The sequence below is a fragment of the Esox lucius genome, chromosome 14 (genome assembly GCF_011004845.1).
Source record: "Esox lucius isolate fEsoLuc1 chromosome 14, fEsoLuc1.pri, whole genome shotgun sequence".
NCBI lineage: Eukaryota > Metazoa > Chordata > Actinopteri > Esociformes > Esocidae > Esox > Esox lucius.
In genome coordinates this window covers 31,229,265-31,249,540 of record NC_047582.1, presented here as the reverse complement: position 1 = coordinate 31,249,540, position 20,276 = coordinate 31,229,265, and the positions used below count along the sequence as shown (strand labels likewise).

The window sequence follows — 20,276 nt, the reverse complement described above, 5'->3', positions numbered from 1 at the left end:
CAGGCTCACCAGCGGAGGCATGTGGCCCCTGTGCATCTGTCCGCTGGTGATGTGCTGCTTGGCCTGGGGCATGGAGCCCATCTGGAAGTTCTCAGGGCCCCCGGCGCCGGACCGCATGATGGCCGGCAGGGCCACGGAGCCCGTCTCAACCTTGCCCACCTTGTTGAACTGCTGCTGCAGCACCGTAGACCTATGGGAGTGAAGAGAAGGGGGGGGGAGAGGGAGGGGGGGAAACAACGGAGAGAAGGACAGAGAAATAGAAATGGAGGAGATACGGACGAGACGAGAGAGATGTCAGGCAACAGTCTACTGCAGTGTCATATACACTACAGCTCTTCATCACTGTCGTCATCATCCTCTTAGTGGGATTCATAAAGATGGCAGCCACCGGCTAAACACCAGACAGATTACACACTGTACAAAACCAGCATAAGAAGGAGGTGAGGATCTAGAACTATGAGGAGTTACGGTCAGTGAGAACACCGCTCGTTATAGAATGCCCACAAAGTTGTCCCTCATTGGCCGGGACACGCGGACACGCCCCCGACGCGGGAAACATCTGCACAGCACTCACTTTTTGGGTGAGACGGAATCTTCCAACATGGTGGACTCTTCGTCTCCCTCCAGGCCAAAGTGGTCTTTGCTCTTTTTCTGTCGTAACGGGGAGGGGGAGAGAGGCTTTTGTTATCTAAATCACACAGCGTCACTGACTGAATTAAAGGGCCAATGTGGAGTTGTACACTGGAACAGCGAAGACACCGTCGTACCTTCTTCAGAATGATGTCAATGTAACCAGCGATCAGCTGGGCAATCTGCTCCCCTTCAGTCGTCTGGACGGAGTAGTAACCGTCTTGATAATCGCCAAAGTCCTGGAATAAAGACATTCATTAAGAATCAATATTATACTGTACAACAGCATGTGCACATTCTACACCTCAGTGTTTTTGCCGTTAATCGAATTGGCCCTGTTGTGAAACAATCAATTTCATATAAACTAACATGCTGAGGTGTCTAGAGAAAATAAAGTCCCAACCTTAGTGTACATGTGAAACAAGTAGGTATTTTAATAACTACGGCTCTACTAAAATGTAATACTGAAGCTGTATTAAGGACATCTTTCCAACCCATTCAATCTCCTAATGTAGCTAGAGTTCCTTTCTCTACTGAGCTGCCAGGAAATACCAGTCTTTCCCCAAACAAGAACATAATACACACTCAGCCCTCTCTCTGTTATGGTTTGTAACCAAAAAGAAAGTACTGAGAAAGGAAACGGTATGTTAATGTTTGAAAATAGACCTGTTTGTTTACAGGCAAAATGTGGTTTATTTTTGGAAAAATAGGCAGCATTAATTGAAAACATACCTTGTGACCTGGACTAGCTGTATTCCACAACTCGTGACCAAAACACAACAATTATCTGTTGCCGTTTTTCAGTCAGGTGACGGCAGCCTCAAAACAGCATGACAATACGCCTCCCATTACATTAGTGCTGAGGCACATTCAGCAGAGCAGGCAACACAACAACTTCCCAGTGTTTCACAACAGACATTCAAAGTTACTTCTGTCCAAACGGTGACCAGGAGGTCAAAGGGGACCAGGGGGGTCAGAGGTGACAGAGCCTACCAGGGTGAAGCTCTTGGGTGAGGCAGCCCAGCGTTTGATGTTGGTGAGGCTCCACTCCTGGATCACCTCCTTGCTCTTCTCGTCCACCCTCATCACACACTCCTTGGTGATGCCCAGCAGACGAGGGACCAGCTTGTTTTTGCCTTTCATTTTCTCCTGCAGAGGACCCACACACACACGTTCAAATCCTGAATGCTGATTGGCTGATAGCCATGTTATATGGAACCATTTGTGGCATATTGCCAACATGCCATGGCTTAGAGCTGTGTGAAGGCACTCTGCACTGAGTCATGCATAAGAACAGCTCTTAGCCGTGGCATACTGGCAATATAACTCCCCCCGCCGTGACTTATTGCATATATATATATAAATAAATCGCTACAGCACATTCCAGTTAACCACCAAAGGCAATTAGTGGAACTTTGTAAGGCTTTGAAATGCTTGCACTTCGTTTGATTAGACATAAAAAAAAGCCATTCAATATTGCCAAGTAGTTGAAGGACTGATTTTTTCAGTGAAATCTTACCTTCACTAGGAAGAATGACACTCCATATGTTTTCAGAGACCTGGCTAGCTTCACATAGCTGACTTTGGCCTCAATTTCTGTCATGTTTTGGTAGTTTTTGTGTGCCTGTGTTGGAAAGAGAAAGACCACTAGTATTAAAAAAGGCTGTCATTGTTCGTGACCGAAGAAGATTTCTGGACACATTTAAATCAAAAGGATGAGCAGTTGGCTTGATCAGAGATATCCTTCATAAAAAGGTTGAACACCACACAGATGAAGACAATGGCTGTTATCACATACCAGACTGGGAAGGAGTATTTTTTCAGACCCAAATGGTTTAAATTTGCCTGGCCTTAGAAAGTCTCCACCGCCAAAAACGAGGAGACTAACCTTACAACAACCCCATACAAACACACACACAATACATGAATGCACACACGCACGCACACACACACACACTTACCTGAAATATTCTTTTCTCTCCTTTGTTCTTGATATACTCTTTAGGGAGGAACTCTTTCAAACTGTAGGAAGGAAATAATAAATAACTACATGGGAAAATACCCCATAAAAATCCAGGGACATCATGAACGTGAATCAGAGAGAGTCAAGCCGTTTTGAGATACGGTGGAATTCCAGTGATTCTACTGTAACACTAAAAGACAAGTATTTGTGTGTTGTATGCAGAAAACGTGTGATTTATGTCAACGCACAGTATTACACACAGTATGCGTTCATTCTAATACAAACGGTGCTCACTCCAGAAAGCCTGGTTTGTGCTTGGTCTCATTGTGGTCACCAAACTGGATCTGACACTGGTAGCCGGCAAAGTCGCAGGCCTTCTCGAAAGAGACTGGGTGGGATCCATTCAAAATGTCATCACGGGCCTGCACAGGAGAGACGTTCCCAGAACGTTAGCATTATTCCCAAGTCCATTAGTCCCAGATACTTAACACACAATATTTAGTATTCCAACCGGAGCAGGAACAGTAGATAAACATAGGATTCTAGCTTTGTTCAACAAGGGTTTGCTCTCTCTCGCCAACTCCTGTGCTCGTTGTCTGTCGGTCTAAACTTAACACAAACTGATCTGTTTTCCCAGGATATTTTTAACAACTTGCTTGGTTAAAATATAAATATTCCTAACTTCCTTGTGGCATCAGAATAAAATAAAAAAAAAACACTAACGGGTTGAAATGCTGTGCAGTTTTTTATGTTCGTGATGACTTTAACTATTGGGAGGTTTTGTGATGTATCCTTGGCTTAAAGTGTAGGATGTGCTGGACCACAAAGGCCATGATCCCATTGGCCTGGGCTCCTGAGTCCAGCTGTATTGAGAAAAGAGAACTCCCAAAACTACTGCCTGTGGCAAAAAACACAAAGACCAAATGTCTTTTGAAAGGAGTAGCTTCTGTGGGAGGCAGACTTCCCAAGAACGCCAAGCGTCTAAGAGAAAAGTTAATTATTTCAGTGTGCGTTTGTGTGGTCCCAATACTGTATGACGCGCACACACACACACACACAATTTCCTTAACAAGATTGGGAGGTTATATTGGGAGAAAACAGCACTAATATGCTATCTGTCATGTCAGAATATTATTCATGGCTGATACAATGGCTTCGGTGGCCGTTTTAGGCTCCTACCGTTACTCTCAGCTGTTCTTCTTGACAGTGTATTTTCACAAAAAGGTCTGATCCACACAGATGGAAATGGATGCTTGTACAGCAACCAAGGGGCTGAAAGCCAAGCTAGCTCAACTCTATCAGGGTAACACTTGTGTGGAAGGCTTGGTGTAAACATAGTATCAATCTCAATTAAAAAAGTTGGAGTCTCATCGATGCTCAGGACCCCAAAGATAAAACACATCCCAGGGACCCCCAAATGCTGAACCCCACACCCTGGTCCCAGACTGGTATGTGCAGGCTTTCCAGTTCCAAGGGACCATTCACCACCTTGTACCTGGACATAGAGCAGGTTGAGCTGGACCGGGTCTCTGGAGTCCACATTCTGGTCCGAGTAGAAGAACTTCCTCCTGAGCAGCAGCATCTCGGTCTCCTCTACTCCTTGCTCCCTCAGAGTCCGCCCATGGTCCAGCCAGTTCACTAAGAATCACCAGCGTCAGTCAGCAAAACAACTCGATGGGAGTCAAATGATCCCACTGTGAGTCACTACAACACAATGGGAATCAACTGATCCCACTGTGAGTCAGTACAACTCAATGGGAGTGAACTGATCCCACTGTGAGTCAGTACAACACAATGGGAATCAACTGACCCCACTGTGAGTCAGTAAAACTCAATGGGAATCAACTGACCCCACTGTGAGTCAGTACAACTCAATGGGAATCAGTTGATGCCACTGTCATTCACTACAACACAATGGGAATCAACTGACCCCACTGTCAGTCGGTACAACACAATGGGAATCAACTGACCCCACTGTCAGTTGGTACAACACAATGGGAACTGACAGAAAACAGCCAGAGACAAAAACAAACTGCTAATCAATGTACATTACCACACAACAACCTGGCAAGTGTCTTACATTCATCGTCTGTGTGCAGCTTCTGCTTGAGCTTTTCCATTTTCTTGTCATCTCTCATAAGCGTCTTGTCCCTTCTTGTCAGGGTGCCCGTCATCTCCTCTTTCTTTTCTTCGACGACATCGTGCACCAGCGAGTACTCATCATAGTTTGTGATACCTGGCCAAAGAGTTTTGTGAGAAAGGTTTACCTTCTGGATCTTTCTCAAAGTGGCTAAAACGGTAACAACGATAGAACAGATGTCATAAGCAGACACATAACAGTTAAATTTGCACAGTGCAGCCAAATCACAGATTACCGCCAGAAAACTAAAAGGGTATTTGGTGCTTTGACTGGGCAACACGTTACGATTAAACGTGGCCAGTCCAAAATGAATAAATAGAAAACGCACCAATCCTGGCGCAGATGGTCATGAGCATGTCGCTGACTATCTTGGAGTCGTCCACCATGACAGTTTTTACTGTCCCATCCAGCATTCGGATCTTCAGGGGCCTCTGCTTTTTCTTGTACTCCAGAGTGTCCTGGTGAAATACATTCACGATAATTAACCACCAATGTGTTCTGACAGTCCAGATAAACAATGTTCACATTAACACATCAAATTCCGTAGGCTATTTAAATGATTTATATGTTGAAGTAATTCATATTTATTTGTTTTGTGACTGATCCGATCTGGCCTGAAAAGCACACAATGTGATTGATCAAAAGTTCAAAATGTAGCTGCCTGTGTCACATGATAAACCCCAAATTGTTCTGATAAACCCAGTCAGCTAGCTACATCCATTGTAAAATGTCCATGGAAAAGGGACAATAACATGGTTGATGCCTATTCAAGACTTGATCAATGGTCATGAATAGAACAAAACCAGCAGAAAAGGCCCTTGGAGAGACTGCCTAACCAACCATCAACCTGACTCACCCCATTCCTCAGCATGTAGTAGTCCAGGGCTTTGCCTGCCTCCAGCCAGATGCCTTTCTTGGGGTCCTCGTCAGACAGGAACAGGCCATAGTCATTAGCTGGGGGAAAAAAAAGAGTTGTAAATGTTGAGGACATTGAGAGGAATATCTTGGTAGTTAGAGTGTGTGTGTGTGTGTGTGTGTGTGTGTGTGTGTGTGTGTGTGTGTGTGTGTGTGTGTGTGTGTCTCCTTTGCGAATGGGAGGACATTTTGCCGGTCCTCTCATACAACAAGGCATTTCAAGGCTTGAGGATTTATTGATGTTTAGAATAATGGCAACTGTTAAACTGCTTAGGTTAAGGGATATGAGTTGAGGTTAAATTCAGATTTAGAGTATATTTTATTTAAAACATTTTAATTTTTTGAATGGATTGAAGGGTCTCTGCTTTGATTAGGCCACATAATTCCAACATAGCGAACACATCGTGCGGATTAAAAAAGCTGTGCATTAGTTGAGTTGTGTCAAGGAAACAAAGCAGAAGGCATCGTGTCAACAAGGGTCAGAAGAACGTGTTACCATTCTAAAACCAGATGTACCATTTCTTGTGGATGACATTTATTTCAGAATCATACCCCCTTAACACTCTCTAAGTCCAGGAAACAGTGCCAAGCTAGCACATGACTAAAGGAATCTAGCCGCTTAAGATGCTGAAGATCTCTTACTAGATGTTGATGTTGGCCAAGATACACCCCCCCCCTCGCCATTTCGATCTCTCAGTCTGGTCTCACCCTAAAAGTGGAAAATATGACTGCCGACAGAGACAACCACTTACGTAACTTCACACAGCTTGGGAAGCAACCCCTAGCTGAGGTAAATTATCGAACAGGAGAGGAGCCAATACGATCGGTGAGGGAAGAACGTATCTTTGTAACACTCCATTTCTGAGGAATCTCTCAGCATCCACAATTAAAATGCCCTCCCTCGTACATTTTTCTGTCAAGGACAATTATTTTATTGTTATTTGGACCGGATGTCAACAGGGAAGGCTAAATAAAGCCTGTGATCATACTGTAAACTATCACCAAGTGAGCATTACAAAGCATTCACAGAAAAAGATGAAAAGACAGAGTTAAGGACATCTGGAAGAGATTGGGGGCAAATGGAAACAAATTAGAGCAAGAATTGGCCAGTTCTATGGTCTCCACACTTGATCCATGGATCACTGCAATATCCTCCTCGTCCTCCTAACAACAGTGCATCTGCCAAACGGTCCCCCATGGAAACGTCAACACGAAAAGGTGGGGCTGGACGCCGGGCCGTTCAGTTTAGGTCATCGGATCCGCAATGCGGCTGAACGGCAGCGAGTCACAAAGAGGAGACGCCTAGAGGCATGCCTGGGCACACGGACAGATTCTGTGGTCAGGGGAAAGACGGGTGTGACATGTTCAGCGTTACGCTTGTTGCAACAGTTGCACGTGTCCCAAATGGCATACTTCGACCCATTCCGTGCACTATTTATTACTACCGCAGGGGTAGCACACTAGGGGAATAGGGTGCCATTTGAGACAGTTTAACTGCTGTGTTAGATGGATCCATTCATCAACTGCTTGAAAGTTCCTGATGTCATACTGGTTCTTATGAAAGACACCTGCTCAGGTCTACTGATGGTACAGGTGGTTTTCGGGAGAAGTGTTGGCTTTCCAGCAGCCTAGACTGTAGAAGAGATCCAGAAACCAGCATGCAGTGTTGTAGAAGAGATCCAGAAACCAGCACGCAGTGTTGTAGAAGAGATCCAGAAACCAGCACGCAGTGTTGTAGAAGAGATCCAGAAACCAGCACGCAGTGTTGTAGAAGAGATCCAGAAACCAGCACGCAGTGTTGTAGAAGAGATCCAGAAACCAGCACGCAGTGTTGTAGAAGAGACACAGAGCCACTCATACGGTGTTGTAGAAGAGATCCAGAAACAAGCAAACAGTGTATTCCTTTCTAATCTCCTGTCATCCAAAACAAGACTTGGAAAGATAGCAGCCTGTGTTACCATCTTACATAGCTATGGTGAACTTCGAAGCTAAACAGCTTGGGCCTGTTTCGCGGACTATTAAAAGCTCATGCACTAACTAGCATTTGACAGTAAAGATAATTTGGTTTTGACAAGAGTGAAGTTGTTCCTGGGTTTTAATTAGCCTAGAATTTTGAGTCCCACATAATAGCAAGGTAATTATTATTCACATTCAATATTAATTACAAAATATTTTGTCCCCTAAGAAATTTTACAGAAGCCTGACATTGATAACTGATCAAGGTTTAATGCTGTGTGTGTGTGTGTGTGTGTGTGTGTGCATGTACGAGTCAGGGAATGCACACATCAACACAATGTGTCTCTACAGAAGTGTATGTGTCTCCGTGAGAGAGACTGTGTGTGTGTGTGTGTGTGTGTGTGTGTGCGCACGTATGAGTCAGGGAATGCACACATCAACACAATGTGTCTCTACGGAAGTGTTTTCCCGTGGTGAAGTGTATGTGTCTCCGTGAGAGAGACTGTGTGTGTGTGTGTGTGTGTGTGTGTATACTCACGCTGGCCCAGCTGTGCCTCGGGAACTCTTTCCCTGATCATACGGCATGCATCGTACACCTCGGTGGAGGGTTCGAACTGCATGGTCTTCACCACATTCCCCACGCCGATCTTCAGTGACAGGGCCACCATGACTGCCTCTCTCAGCTTCCACCACTGTTACACCTGCATGCACACACACACACACACACCATAGGGATTAAAAAGACACTATCGCTAACAGTTGGAATGTCACTCACTAGACTGTGTCGGGCTGGACCGTGTCGGGCTGGACCGTGTCGGGCTGGACCGTGTCGGGCTGGACCGTGTCGGGCTGGACCGTGTCGGGCTGGACCGTGTCTGGTTCTGTTGGACCACGCTATGCTTGAGATGCTACAGCACTAACCTCTCAAGTCTTACACCTAATTTGAGCTAGAGAATGAAAGTATTTCAAGGAGATCCCAGTTGACCCAGCATCCATGTCACTTTTCCCAGCACGGTTCCTATTCCCTTGGAGAGGATTCAAATGAAACCGATAAACGTCCGTTAATGCTTTTCACACTGCGATCCTGACTCTGAAGAGTGACTAACAATCCTGCTGGACAACTTGAATAGTAAGTACTTCCTCTTGTCTGAGGGGACTTCACAGTTTCAGTCTAAAAGGGGTCGGGGTAGAAAGGAGGAACATTGTCACAGGAACAAATAACGTTAAGCAGACATCTTTGGTTCATGTGAAATGCGGAAGTGGGACTTCCAAAAACAATTGTCTTCACTTATTCCCACAAAGACTAAGGAACACAAAGACTAAGGAACACAACGCAATACCAAAAGTAAGATATTTAATGGAAAAGAAAAGAAAACAACCGACGTGAATTCACAACATGCTTTGGAAAATATGCCTTAAAACAGTTCGAAATTCTGTGATTGGTGTCAAAGGTTCTGCGTGTTATTACGGGGGTTGCCAAGCAACGTGCAGCGATGGGTGGATGCCTTCAGCTGAAGCGGGATTCCAACCAACCGTTCCATTCTTAATACAGCGATGGACCACGTGACAAGCTTTCCTGTCCTATTCAGAGCCCGACACGCATCTTTAGCACTAACATATTGTCTCACCACCACATTGTCAACTCAGACAAACACAGAGAGACAGAAATTAAAAGGGACGCTGCAACACATTGAAACGGCCAGCCAGCAAGACACACAGTCAGCTCGACGTATGTGCTCCACTTATGCAATAGGTGTGCGGGCCAAAGTATTTCCTCAACAAGCAATAACACCAAAAATTTGTGTTCAACTGCCAAGAATGTCAAACCGAACACGAAGAATCCAATTTGTGTTAAAGAGGCCCAAACCTGGAAGCAATTCACACCTGACACCTCCTGTGCCCTAACAAACACCACTGTCAGCTGAATTCCACTCAGTTTCAGCAGATCGCTCTCCAAGTCGTGAAGATTGTGGTTAACCTCCAAATAAGTGCTTTCCATGTCTGAGCCCATGAACAAACATTAACCTACTATCAACCGTTGTCCCATTAACAAGTTACGTTCAACAGAACCGTCTGAGAACTAGAACTGTTCCACCATGACAAATGGACAACTTGTCATGTTATCCTCTAACGTGTGTCTATCTTTCATGGACAAACCCACATGGGTGTTGGTAGCATTCTCAAACTGAAACATGTCAGAAACAGTCTGAAAACCTAGACAAAACACAAACACACACCCCCCCATCCTCACTACTGTGCCAAACCAAACCTAGCTGTGCTGGTCAAGTAACCAAACCGAGCCAACGCAATAGAGCTGGGGTTGGCATGTTTGGGTTTTAATCAGGTACTGAAAGTTTACCTGGCCTGCATGAAACGATTTGCCTGGAAGAAGGTTGGCCCAGCCCCCTGGAGTGAGAGCCTTGTGGCAAGACAGGAGACCGTCATGACCGCATTGAACATGTCCTCTCTCCACACGTCTTAACCCAAGAAAAACATGGTTTCAAACGCGACTTCCAAACAAGAATTGTGTAGCAATTTGCCCCCGACTGAGTGTTCCGTTCCGACTGCACAAATCCAACCACTTGAAACAACTGAGTCATGAAATGGCATCCATCAAATTCCAATAGATATTAATGTTTAGCTACACACGGCAGTTTGAGTGTTCGTGCACAGTCAGGAAACTCACTATCCAGGATAACGTTCCGTAATCCATCCTCCAGATGGCAGCAACTGTGTCTGGGTGCAGGGTTGAGGCTTCATGAGCACATCAGAAACTGCCAGTTAAACAGAGCAGTCAGAGTTCCAGTTAGCAAAGTCTACGAACTGTCCCTACACAGTGGCCGAAAGATCAAATCCCAGAGCAAGCAAGGCAAAAATCTGTCACTCGGTCCTTGAGCAAGACCGTTAATCCTAACTGCTCCCCGTGATGCCGAATGGACAATAAAAAAAAGACAGACAGTAGCTAGGCCTAAGTCCTGTGGACACGGTTTAGAGAATCCTGTTTTAAGAAAGTAAGCATGCCTGCTGAGAGTTTGGTTTACAGCTCCTGTCACTGACTAGCTTTCAGCATCACAATCAGTTCCAAGAACAAACATTTTTTTTTTTCCTTTACAACATTCCTACTTGAAAATGTCTTATGGGAAATATTTAGCCCTCCATTTGGCTTTTCAACTCATAAGGCGACTTAAGAAATGACCATTCTATAACATTAAATCCGACTTAGGATCACACCTATAAAAAGAATAATGATACAAATGTGCAAAACCATAAAGTGTCACTCCGGTCAATGAAGAGTATGAGAGGCTCAGACCACTAATCGGTTTTATATGGAGGAAACAAACAGAACAGGCTTGATGGCAGCACTCCATTCCAATGAAGGCATGGGTTTCAAGATAGAATGAAGCGAGGCTGCATTGTCCCGCAACTTGAAGCAGTGATTTGCAGCTGGTATGACTGAGGGCCTGTGTTCAATGCAATAAAGGACAGGATGCACAATGGTGTAACATGCGTAACCGCAAGCGGACGACGGTCGGACGCGTCGTCCATCTCTGGGCGACATTTTAAGGGGCCACCCCTTTGCCTTTCTGTTCTGGGTGTTTAAGCTGACATTCCCGCTATGAATCGGTCTTTGGTCGCGGGCTGGCAAACAACAGCCATGTTTGTAGTGGGATACGCCAAACGCATCCCAGATTTACAGTCAATGTAAAAACGACACCAAATGAGTCACGTTGTGGTTCCTCCCTAGACTTTTGTTGGTAGGACAGCTCCACAGGAAAAAGAAATAAGAACACTGAGCCATGACGTGTCCTCAGTTGTAACTACAAAGCATGGGGATTCTTGTCATTTGGACGCTGCCATTTGACACGCAGGCTGTTTAGCAACATCCCCTCAGTGGCAGACAGAAACGCCCGACTCCGATGGCTTTAGTGTAGCCAAATTCTTCAAAGGTCAGTTGGGAGGTTGCCTGGTGAGTTTCTGTATGATACAGGGCATCGAAAGCTCTACAGTTTGAGGAAGGCATTGAGGAAGAAGCCCGACTTTCAATCCCCATTTCTCACACACAAGGTAGGCTACATGCTGAGCGCAAGTGGAAAGGTTCTTGCGTTTTAAGCTTGTTCTCTACTAACAGAGCACGTCTCCCAGAGGAAGCAGTGTCTGAGGCAACTACAACGTATTCATGACGGTTAATTTGGTGCAGTCTGGTCACACCTCTTTGAAACCGCCAGACCGTCTCAAACCACCACCAGTCACCGCTAATGACAATGTCAATCAAAATTAGGTTCAGCCGGTTGTTGCATAGTAAGTCAGAACATATTGTCACTTCATCTTCTAAAGCAATGATTGGGTATGGAAGGTGGGATTGTCTCCCTATTACATGTATACAGCTATTTTCATTGGTTAATGGACAGAAACCCATACTCATATTCAGCAATGACCTGGAAACAAACCTGGTTTAAGGAGCCATTTCTAAGATTGAAACTAGCCATGTTGAATGCAAATTTGACAAATGACAGAGAGAGAACTGCGTGGCAAACCCCTCTCAACAGTATTCCGGTGCCTTTGAGCCCCCAGCTAATCCATACAGTTTGTTCTGATGTCTCGCAATATACAAATTGAGAACTGGTACCAATCATTATTTTGAGTATAGGGAATTGTCAATTTTTTTAAATGGTTAGGGAGGGTTCCAAACCCCACACTGTATATAATTATCTAGTTGTTATTTATTAAGCGCCCAATGTTATTTAGAGAGATATAGATATATATATATATATATATATCTCTATTATTTAAAACACTAGAAGGCTACACAATTCCTTTAACTGCCTTCCCCTGAAGGGTCTGTTTTTGTAGCGTGTCGTCTGTTGGATTCGATCTAGCAACGTTCCGGTTACAGGTCAGTTGCTAACTCCTAGGCTACCCTACCGCTGCAAATTCAAAGAAGCTAACAGAACCGGCCTTTGTCGGCAGATTACGTTTGGAAAGAGGATCCATCAAATTACCCCAACTGTCAATCCACAAAGAAATGTCTTTCCAGTGGGGGAAAATGCAAGATGAATCATCTAAGGTCATGTCTGTATGGAGGCAAATACTTCAGTGTTTCTTTGACTACTATTTGGACAATAAGCAGTTTGGAAGAGAGCAAAAAGGAGAAATCTTAGGCTCTGGTATAAATAGACTCCAGCCCTGTGTGGGCCTGGAACAGAGATCCAACTCTTGGGTCAGTGACCTGACCCCCCCCCCCCCCCCCCCCCCCCCCCCCCCCCCCACAGGCCACGCAAAGGATGTAGCTGTCGCTCTCATGAAAAACTATCACTGAAAATAGATGCACAAGAAGCAGCTTGAGAACATTTTCAGTTCAGTTTCACTTTTTGTCTCTCACAAACTGGGGACATTCCACTGAGGCTGCATAAAGCCTTGAGATCACAAAATTTGAGATTCGATCACTACGTGGCCAGCAATTTAAAAATAAATCTATTCAAAACAACATTTAAAGGCTCTTATGGGCCAATAAGATAAGGATTCAGACTTTTTTAAAAAGTAAACAAATAAAATAGTAGTCAAGAAAGGAACTCTGTGGATTAGAATCAAGATAAGTCTTTCACCTGCGACACTCACTTTTTGAGGTAAAAAACAGCAGTCAAAACTGTACAGGTTTACAGAGGAAAACCCCAGAGGCCACTGTTTAAAACGGTATTAAGAATCAAATGAGATCAAAGACAACTCCAAGTTACGGTCAGTTAAACAGACCCACAGTGTTTTGTAGAACAATTCTCAGAATCTGGTGAACTGCATCTCAAATCTTGCTACTTCGATATGAAATGTGCATCACTGTCTTGCAATGTTACACCATAATCTAAAACTGCAGTTGTGCTCATACCCACAGCCGGGGCTGCACCACTCTGACAATGCGGTTAAGGCGTCAGGGGGAAAAAAAACGTTTCATGCCCGTATCTGTAAGTTCATGTCCTTTCTATCAAGTTCCATACAAGACTGACAGACAGCTATCAATAGTGTTCAGATAAAACGAGACGCCACTTCCTATCAAGGCCTTGCAATAATCTACACTGCTCAACAAAAATAATTACGGAACACATAATCATCACTCTATAACACCAAGTCAGTTAAACTTCAGGGATATAAATCTGTCCAGTCAGGAAGCCTAAGCAACTGTGAATCAATGTCACCTGTTTTGGTTCAAATTTAAGTGACAACAGGTGCACTGGAGAGGCAACAGCAAGACTGCCCCCAAAAAGGGAATGGTTTTGCCCTACAAAATGACCAAACTGTCAGAAACGGACTCCATGAGGATGGCATGAGGACCCAACATCCCCTAGCGGGACCTGGTCCTCACAGCCCAGCACTGTGCAGCTCGATTGCCATTCACCAGAGAACACCAGAATTGGCAGGTCCGCAATTTTTTCACAGATGACAGCAGGTTCACACGGAGCACGTGACTGATGTCCAAGAGTTCGGGAGACGCCGTGGTGAACGTTATGCTGCCTGCAACATCATCCAGCATGGCCGGTTTGGCGGTGGGTCAGTGATGGTCTGGGGAGGACCATCACATGCTAGCCAATGGTACCCTGACTGCTGTTTGGTACTGGGATGAACTTGGTGCATCCAACACCACCAAGTAGCGCCCGAGACAGTACAGGAGCTCACTGATGCCCTGACCCAGGTCAGGGAGGAGATCCCCCAGGACACCAACTGCAGCCTCATCAGGAGCATGCCCAGACATTGACGGGGGGTGCATACAGGCACGTGGGGGCCATACACACTACTCAGTCACATTATAAGTTGGAACAGCCTGTGATTTCAATCGTTTACTTTGATTTTTGATGTGAGTTTGAAACCAGCCCTCAATTGGTTGGTGATTTTGGTTTCCATGTTCCTTTGTTACATCATTTTGTTCTAAACAAATGACACAATGTACAACAAAGATTTTGATCATTAATATATTTATTTCATTGAGACCCAACGTGAGATTTGAGTGTTCCCTTAATTTAAGTGTATATAATTTATATAAGCAATATAGTAAAGCAATTTAATCCAGACATCGTATGGTCAGGTCTGGTGTGTAAACAAGTTCCTGTATTTAACTTGGACTTCATAGAATGCCGATGCTTAAAAACAAAAAGACACATTCGATAGTGAGGCCTAACCGTGTGCTTTTGAGGGCCCGAAATGTAGAAGGACAATGTCATTAGAGACTAGTGATGGAGGAGGGGTGGGTTGATAGTTACATATCCCAGTTTGTTTAAATAGTGGTTTTACAATGCGCGAATACCAATACATATCATGAGGGCTCTTGCAATTCCCCCTGCTACTGAGTAAGCTACTACTAACAATTGTATTGCCGAGCCATCTGTAGATGGGGTGGGGTTCCCCCCGAAGAATTCTGCATCTTGGGAGAAGCTTGAGCAGTGCACAAAGCCCAGTCACCTGGTGTGCGTGAACAAAAGGTCAGCTCCTGAATGTAAATTTTTTTATCAGGGCTACATTTTGCTAGATACATTTTACAAATTGAACATGTGATATTTAAGCAAAGGGAAGTACCACAGATAATGGGGTAGTTGCTTTCAAATAGATTCAAACAACTGCATGTGAATGGTGAGGAATAACACTGACACTGCTAAGAATGGCCTACAAAGCAGGATGCCATTGTAAGTAGGGGCCTCCTGGTAAGGTATTCTCCACACAGCTGTTTTCTTGCAAACTTGCTGAATGCGCCAATTATGTCATCAGTCATTTAGCGTAAATGACACACCAGTGAGTCCCAGGGCGGGGGAGAAGACATGCTCTTACTAGACAGGGGTGACCTGTGGGGCATCTTAAACGGCGAGTGCATGTCACCAAACGAGGGATAACATTTCTGGTTCTCAATCCGAGGATCCTGCATTGAAAGAAGCCCCAGGCTTCCATTATAAAGCTACTTTCAGCTGGTGTAGACAAGTCAGTGTATACATAAGGATGGTAACACGAATGACGACAACACGACTAAAAACAACCCATTCTATATAGGGCTTTTATTACAGAAGGGATCTTGAAGAAATTATATTTTCGTTTTAAATGCACTTTCTACGGCTGTATTGGGCTTTACGGATGAATCTCAACCTACCCACCTGTAATTAAGCTGTGTGGAATGACAAACAAAGTGCACCTGCAAGAATCAAGAATCCTAGAAGTACACATAGATCGGTAATGTGTAGGATCTGTATACAAGAGTGGAAAATATGGACCAACGGTGTTCATTTGGATGTAAAATCAATTTCCAAATAGGGGTTGATAAAGTAATCCATCTTAAACAGGTGTCAAACCGGTTCCACGGAGGCCAGAGTGTCTGCAAGTTTTGGGTCTTTCCTATAAATTGGTTCCCAGTACAGACCTAAACAACCAGGTGAGTGTAGAAACTAAACAATTAGTGAACTAATTAATCAATCAAGTACAAAGTGAAAGCAAAAACTTGCAAACAGCTGGTCCTCCACAGAACCGATTTGACACCTGTGATCTAAAACATTTAAATAGGAAATACAGTAGGTGGCAGCACAGTAGAAAGACAGACAGGCAGGCAGGCCCTGACAGAAACTGGTCTTAGTGGGAGACAGACAGTACCTGATAGAAACTGGTCTTAGTGGGAGACAGACAGTACCTGATAGAAACTGGTCTTAGTGGGAGACAGACAGTACCTGATAGAAACTGGTCTTAGTGGGAGACAGACAGTACCTGATAGAAACTGGTCTTAGTGGGAGACAGACAGTACCTGATAGAAACTGGTCTTAGTGGGAGACAGACAGTACCTGATAGAAACTGGTCTTAGTGGGAGACAGACAGTACCTGATAGAAACTGGTCTTAGTGGGAGACAGACAGTACCTGATAGAAACTGGTCTTAGTGGGAGAGAGACAGTACCTGATAGAAACTGGTCTTAGTGGGAGACAGACAGTACCTGATAGAAACTGGTCTTAGTGGGAGACAGACAGTACCTGATAGAAACTGGTCTTAGTGGGAGACAGACAGTACCTGACAGAAACTGGTCTTAGTGGGAGAGAGACAGTACCTGACAGAAACTGGTCTTAGTGGGAGACAGACAGTACCTGATAGAAACTGGTCTTAGTGGGAGACAGACAGTACCTGATAGAAACTGGTCTTAGTGGGAGACAGACAGTACCTGATAGAAACTGGTCTTAGTGGGAGATGTACTCCCAGTCTGTTATGTCGCTGCGGGGTGTTCTTGTGTGGCTGCGGAGAAAAAGAAAAGAGAAGGTTGGTGTCACATCTTCCCAAAAAAAGTCACCACCACTAATTTGGATTAATTCAATTGGAAAACTAGATCATGACAATGGGTCAAATGAGGACAGGATATCCAATGGTGAAAATCTAGTATTCATTATTAGAATGAAAATGTCCCCAACTTCATTTTGCAGTGTTTTTTTATGAGGCAGAGGCGGTATAGATACAAGCTGTTTGAAAAACAAAGCATACTGGAATTTTTTTGTCTACTATTGGTCCAGGTTAAAAGTAGTGTGCTGGACAGGGAATAGGACACCATTTGGGATAAACAGTGTAAAACACGTCAAGACCTACTGAACACATCGAAACTGACAATAAAAAAACATGGCCAACAAATGACATTTTCACAAAGGGTCCCATATGTGACAAATAACGAGGTCAAGTACAAGGTAAGAGGAAAGCACTACAGAACACCCATTTCATCTCGCAGTCGCCATACCGTAAAAGGTCAACTACATCACCTTTCGCACGCATTCATGCCCCACCAGACAAAACACCTCAGGTCTATGGCCGGTGGGAAAAGATTTGAAGAAAAGCCCTAAAAAAATGCTCCTGTGCAAAGCCTCCTAGGTTTGCCAGAGGAAGGGTTATTTACCTTCTTAGAACCACTCTGTGATAGAATTAGCTAATCCTAAATGAAGACAATCCAATCCTAACAATTCCCATTATGAGTAATCTGTAACTGTAGCCGTCTGACAGGCCTTACAAGGCTATTGGAACGTGGTGAGCTGTCTCCTCCTCTGTCAGCCCTCCGGTTGCAGCAACACCTCCTGCCAGAGGGGAGTGCCAGCGTGTGGTGCACGTCAGCAGTCCCAGGCCAGACCGACAGAGCCCCGCCCGAGGAGTGACACACGCATTGTCAGCCTGCTGACCGTTCTCCCACTTATAATCAACTTTTAACCTTTCAATGCCTGGAACTTCACTCACACAAACGGCTACAAATCTTTTTTTTTTTGGATGGCTGCCTCTCGACACAGGCCCCCGGTCGGAGTCACACTGTAATTCACTATTTTGGTTGGCTGCCATCAGCCACCGTATCATAGATGAAATAACATCTCAATTAAAATGCCTCCACCCTTCTAAACGGCCGGGTTATTTTTGTGAGGGTCTAGGTCGATCTGGGTGTCACTCACGGCCTCGGCTTCATTTCCAGGCAAGTTGCAACTCCCCCTCTTTGGAATGCTATGGAGTTGTAGAAAGCTTCTTACTTGCTACCTCGGGCGTGATGTCATTTCCTGTTTCAAAAGCCCTCCAACGCCATAAAAGGGAATTTTAGACATCTGCAGGCCGGCTGGGAGAGAGAGAGAGAGAGAGAGAACTTTTCCCCAGCTGGGATCTCTCTATCCTGTGCAATTAGGAGCTAGTACTGAAGGAAGGGTGGCTTTGTTCAGCTTGTGAAGAAAGATGCAGAAGTAGAACACCCAAGAAAACAAACAAATGTGTAGTAAGCTGTTGTGTTTGGCACAGGTTGGCACAAAGGAGACGGAAGCTCTTTCTAATGATGGGCAAATATCAGAAGAATTGTGTTTACTTTTCTCACCAGGCCAAATCAGGGACGCCCACAACCGTCAGAGGAAGCAAACGCTCCCATTGAAGAACATTTCTAACACACAGGACTTGAGTTTGGTCCGAGGGAGATCGCCCTCACAAATCCTCCAACCCACACAGTAACTGGAAGGTTGTGTCTAGCCAGTTCACTGACACCAACCATCAAATCGCTCAGCGTACGCCACAGTGAGTTCAACCAATTGTGGGTAAAAAAAACGAAAAGTATATTTTGTGCCCAATAGAAGCGGTGTCCATTGGTGCTAAATATTACTCACCCAGGCATTTTCAATGTCAACTTCCTGCTACAAGCGATGCAGGAGATAGCCGGAGTTGCCAGCAACGTCCCCGCAGTTCATGAAAGTTTCTGTGGGCCGAGCCCTCCCCACCCAGACTGAGAAAAGGAAGTACTGACCAGGGCTGCAGCTATTACTGGGTATCCGTTGCAAGATGGAAGGGCTCGCCAACAACGCCGCCGCGGTGAATCGCTTAGGCAACAGAGGGCCCATCTGATACACAACCCCACAGGCCAGAAACCTGCTATTTTCCCCCGACTTTCAAACTCCCAGAACATCTCTGAAATTAAACAATAAAACCTATGCAGGCCACATTGCATAACTTGCATCAGAGCGGCCTTGGACTATATCGAATCAAATTTAACACATTTCTACAATTAAAAGAATTACCTAATACTTTAGACTGGGCAGACTGCCAGAGGAACGTTGAAGGCACCTCTGGCTATTTGTGGCTCTGATGTAGAGCATATTGTTGACTAATAATGTTTTGCATGAAAAATACGCATCCTAACACATCGCAAAGAAACCTCCCAATCCACCAACCATTTGCCATTATGTAAGCAGATACAAAGTTAATTACATTTCTTCCAACCACAGAGATAAAGTGTGAAAATACATTCAGCTAACTGGCGTAGCTAAATTTATTTAAAGCCCTAAACAGATGCAGATGTCCCTTCAAAGAGCTTAGAAAAACCTACAGTAACTTAACTCAAATAGGCCTTAATGCATATATACAGGTGACGACAATACTGTTCTATCATCTGCTTGATTTTAAATAGAGACAGCAGTGAACTTTAGTGGCTAGTTGTTTACAGTGTCTCATTTAGGTTTAGGGAAACAATACATGCTTCTGTTCAGGCTTGTGGCGAGGTGTCACTTTCTACCCATTCTGGTAATTCCAGGACAATATGCCCGCCCGTCTGGGGGCCCAGACTACCCCATAAGCAAACGCTTGTTTGTTTTCCTCACAGCTTCAGCCAGTCAACTAGAGAGAAACCTCCGAGGCACCACCGAGTCTTGCACAACACGATTACGACATGGTGCTGGTGGTTTATTTTGGAGGGCCTTGTGTCGCCGCAGATATCAAAATATAGCCCTGGCATCGGGGTACGCTCCCTCACCCGCGCGGGCGTAACTGAACCCTGCGGAAGCCCAGCCAGGCGCCAGGGAGAGGGAAGGAGGCCAACTGGCCACCTCGCAGAGTCAAAACTGTTAATGAGGTAAGAAGGAGCGATACAGTCGTCACAGAAGGCAAGCAGGGGATTGCGTAAATATTAGCCTGTCGCCCTCAAATCAATTAATCTCAAGTAGCTTATCTCTGCTCCCAGTGTTTCTTGGCCGCTACCTAAAAGACGTGCAGACACAAAAGATGTTACTGGGTATGACAGTCATTCCAGAATATGGTTGGTATCCAAAATGGTGCCCTATATTTTCATCGAGCCTCACGGGTCAAAAGTAACGCTCCAAATAGGGTGCTAGTTGGGACCAGGGATGTGGACAAATTTCCCATCGGTTCTAGGTTTTACAGCTGCTAAATACAG

The 20,276-nt window shown here is 44.8% G+C and overlaps 1 protein-coding gene across 4 annotated transcripts in view; it reads right to left on the bottom strand.

The window, feature by feature from the left end:
* tln1 (talin 1) overlaps positions 1-20,276 on the bottom strand; it is a 77,861-nt gene that overhangs the window by 40,845 nt on the left and 16,740 nt on the right. For 3 of the 4 annotated variants that reach the window (XM_029125206.2, XM_029125205.2, XM_029125208.2), the window contains exons 2-14: positions 16,773-16,843; positions 8,143-8,305; positions 5,590-5,687; positions 5,062-5,191; positions 4,674-4,829; positions 4,089-4,231; positions 2,888-3,015; positions 2,592-2,652; positions 2,150-2,254; positions 1,624-1,779; positions 768-869; positions 575-651; positions 10-190 (exon numbers count right to left, since the gene is read on the bottom strand). In XM_029125206.2, coding sequence (XP_028981039.2) covers positions 10-190; positions 575-651; positions 768-869; positions 1,624-1,779; positions 2,150-2,254; positions 2,592-2,652; positions 2,888-3,015; positions 4,089-4,231; positions 4,674-4,829; positions 5,062-5,191; positions 5,590-5,687; positions 8,143-8,272 — 1,467 coding nt within the window. In that variant the 5' untranslated portion in view covers positions 8,273-8,305; positions 16,773-16,843. Of the gene's footprint in view, positions 1-9; positions 191-574; positions 652-767; positions 870-1,623; positions 1,780-2,149; positions 2,255-2,591; positions 2,653-2,887; positions 3,016-4,088; positions 4,232-4,673; positions 4,830-5,061; positions 5,192-5,589; positions 5,688-8,142; positions 8,306-16,217; positions 16,261-16,772; positions 16,844-20,276 lie in introns of those variants that run through there. The other variant, XM_029125207.2, reaches the window with a different exon arrangement.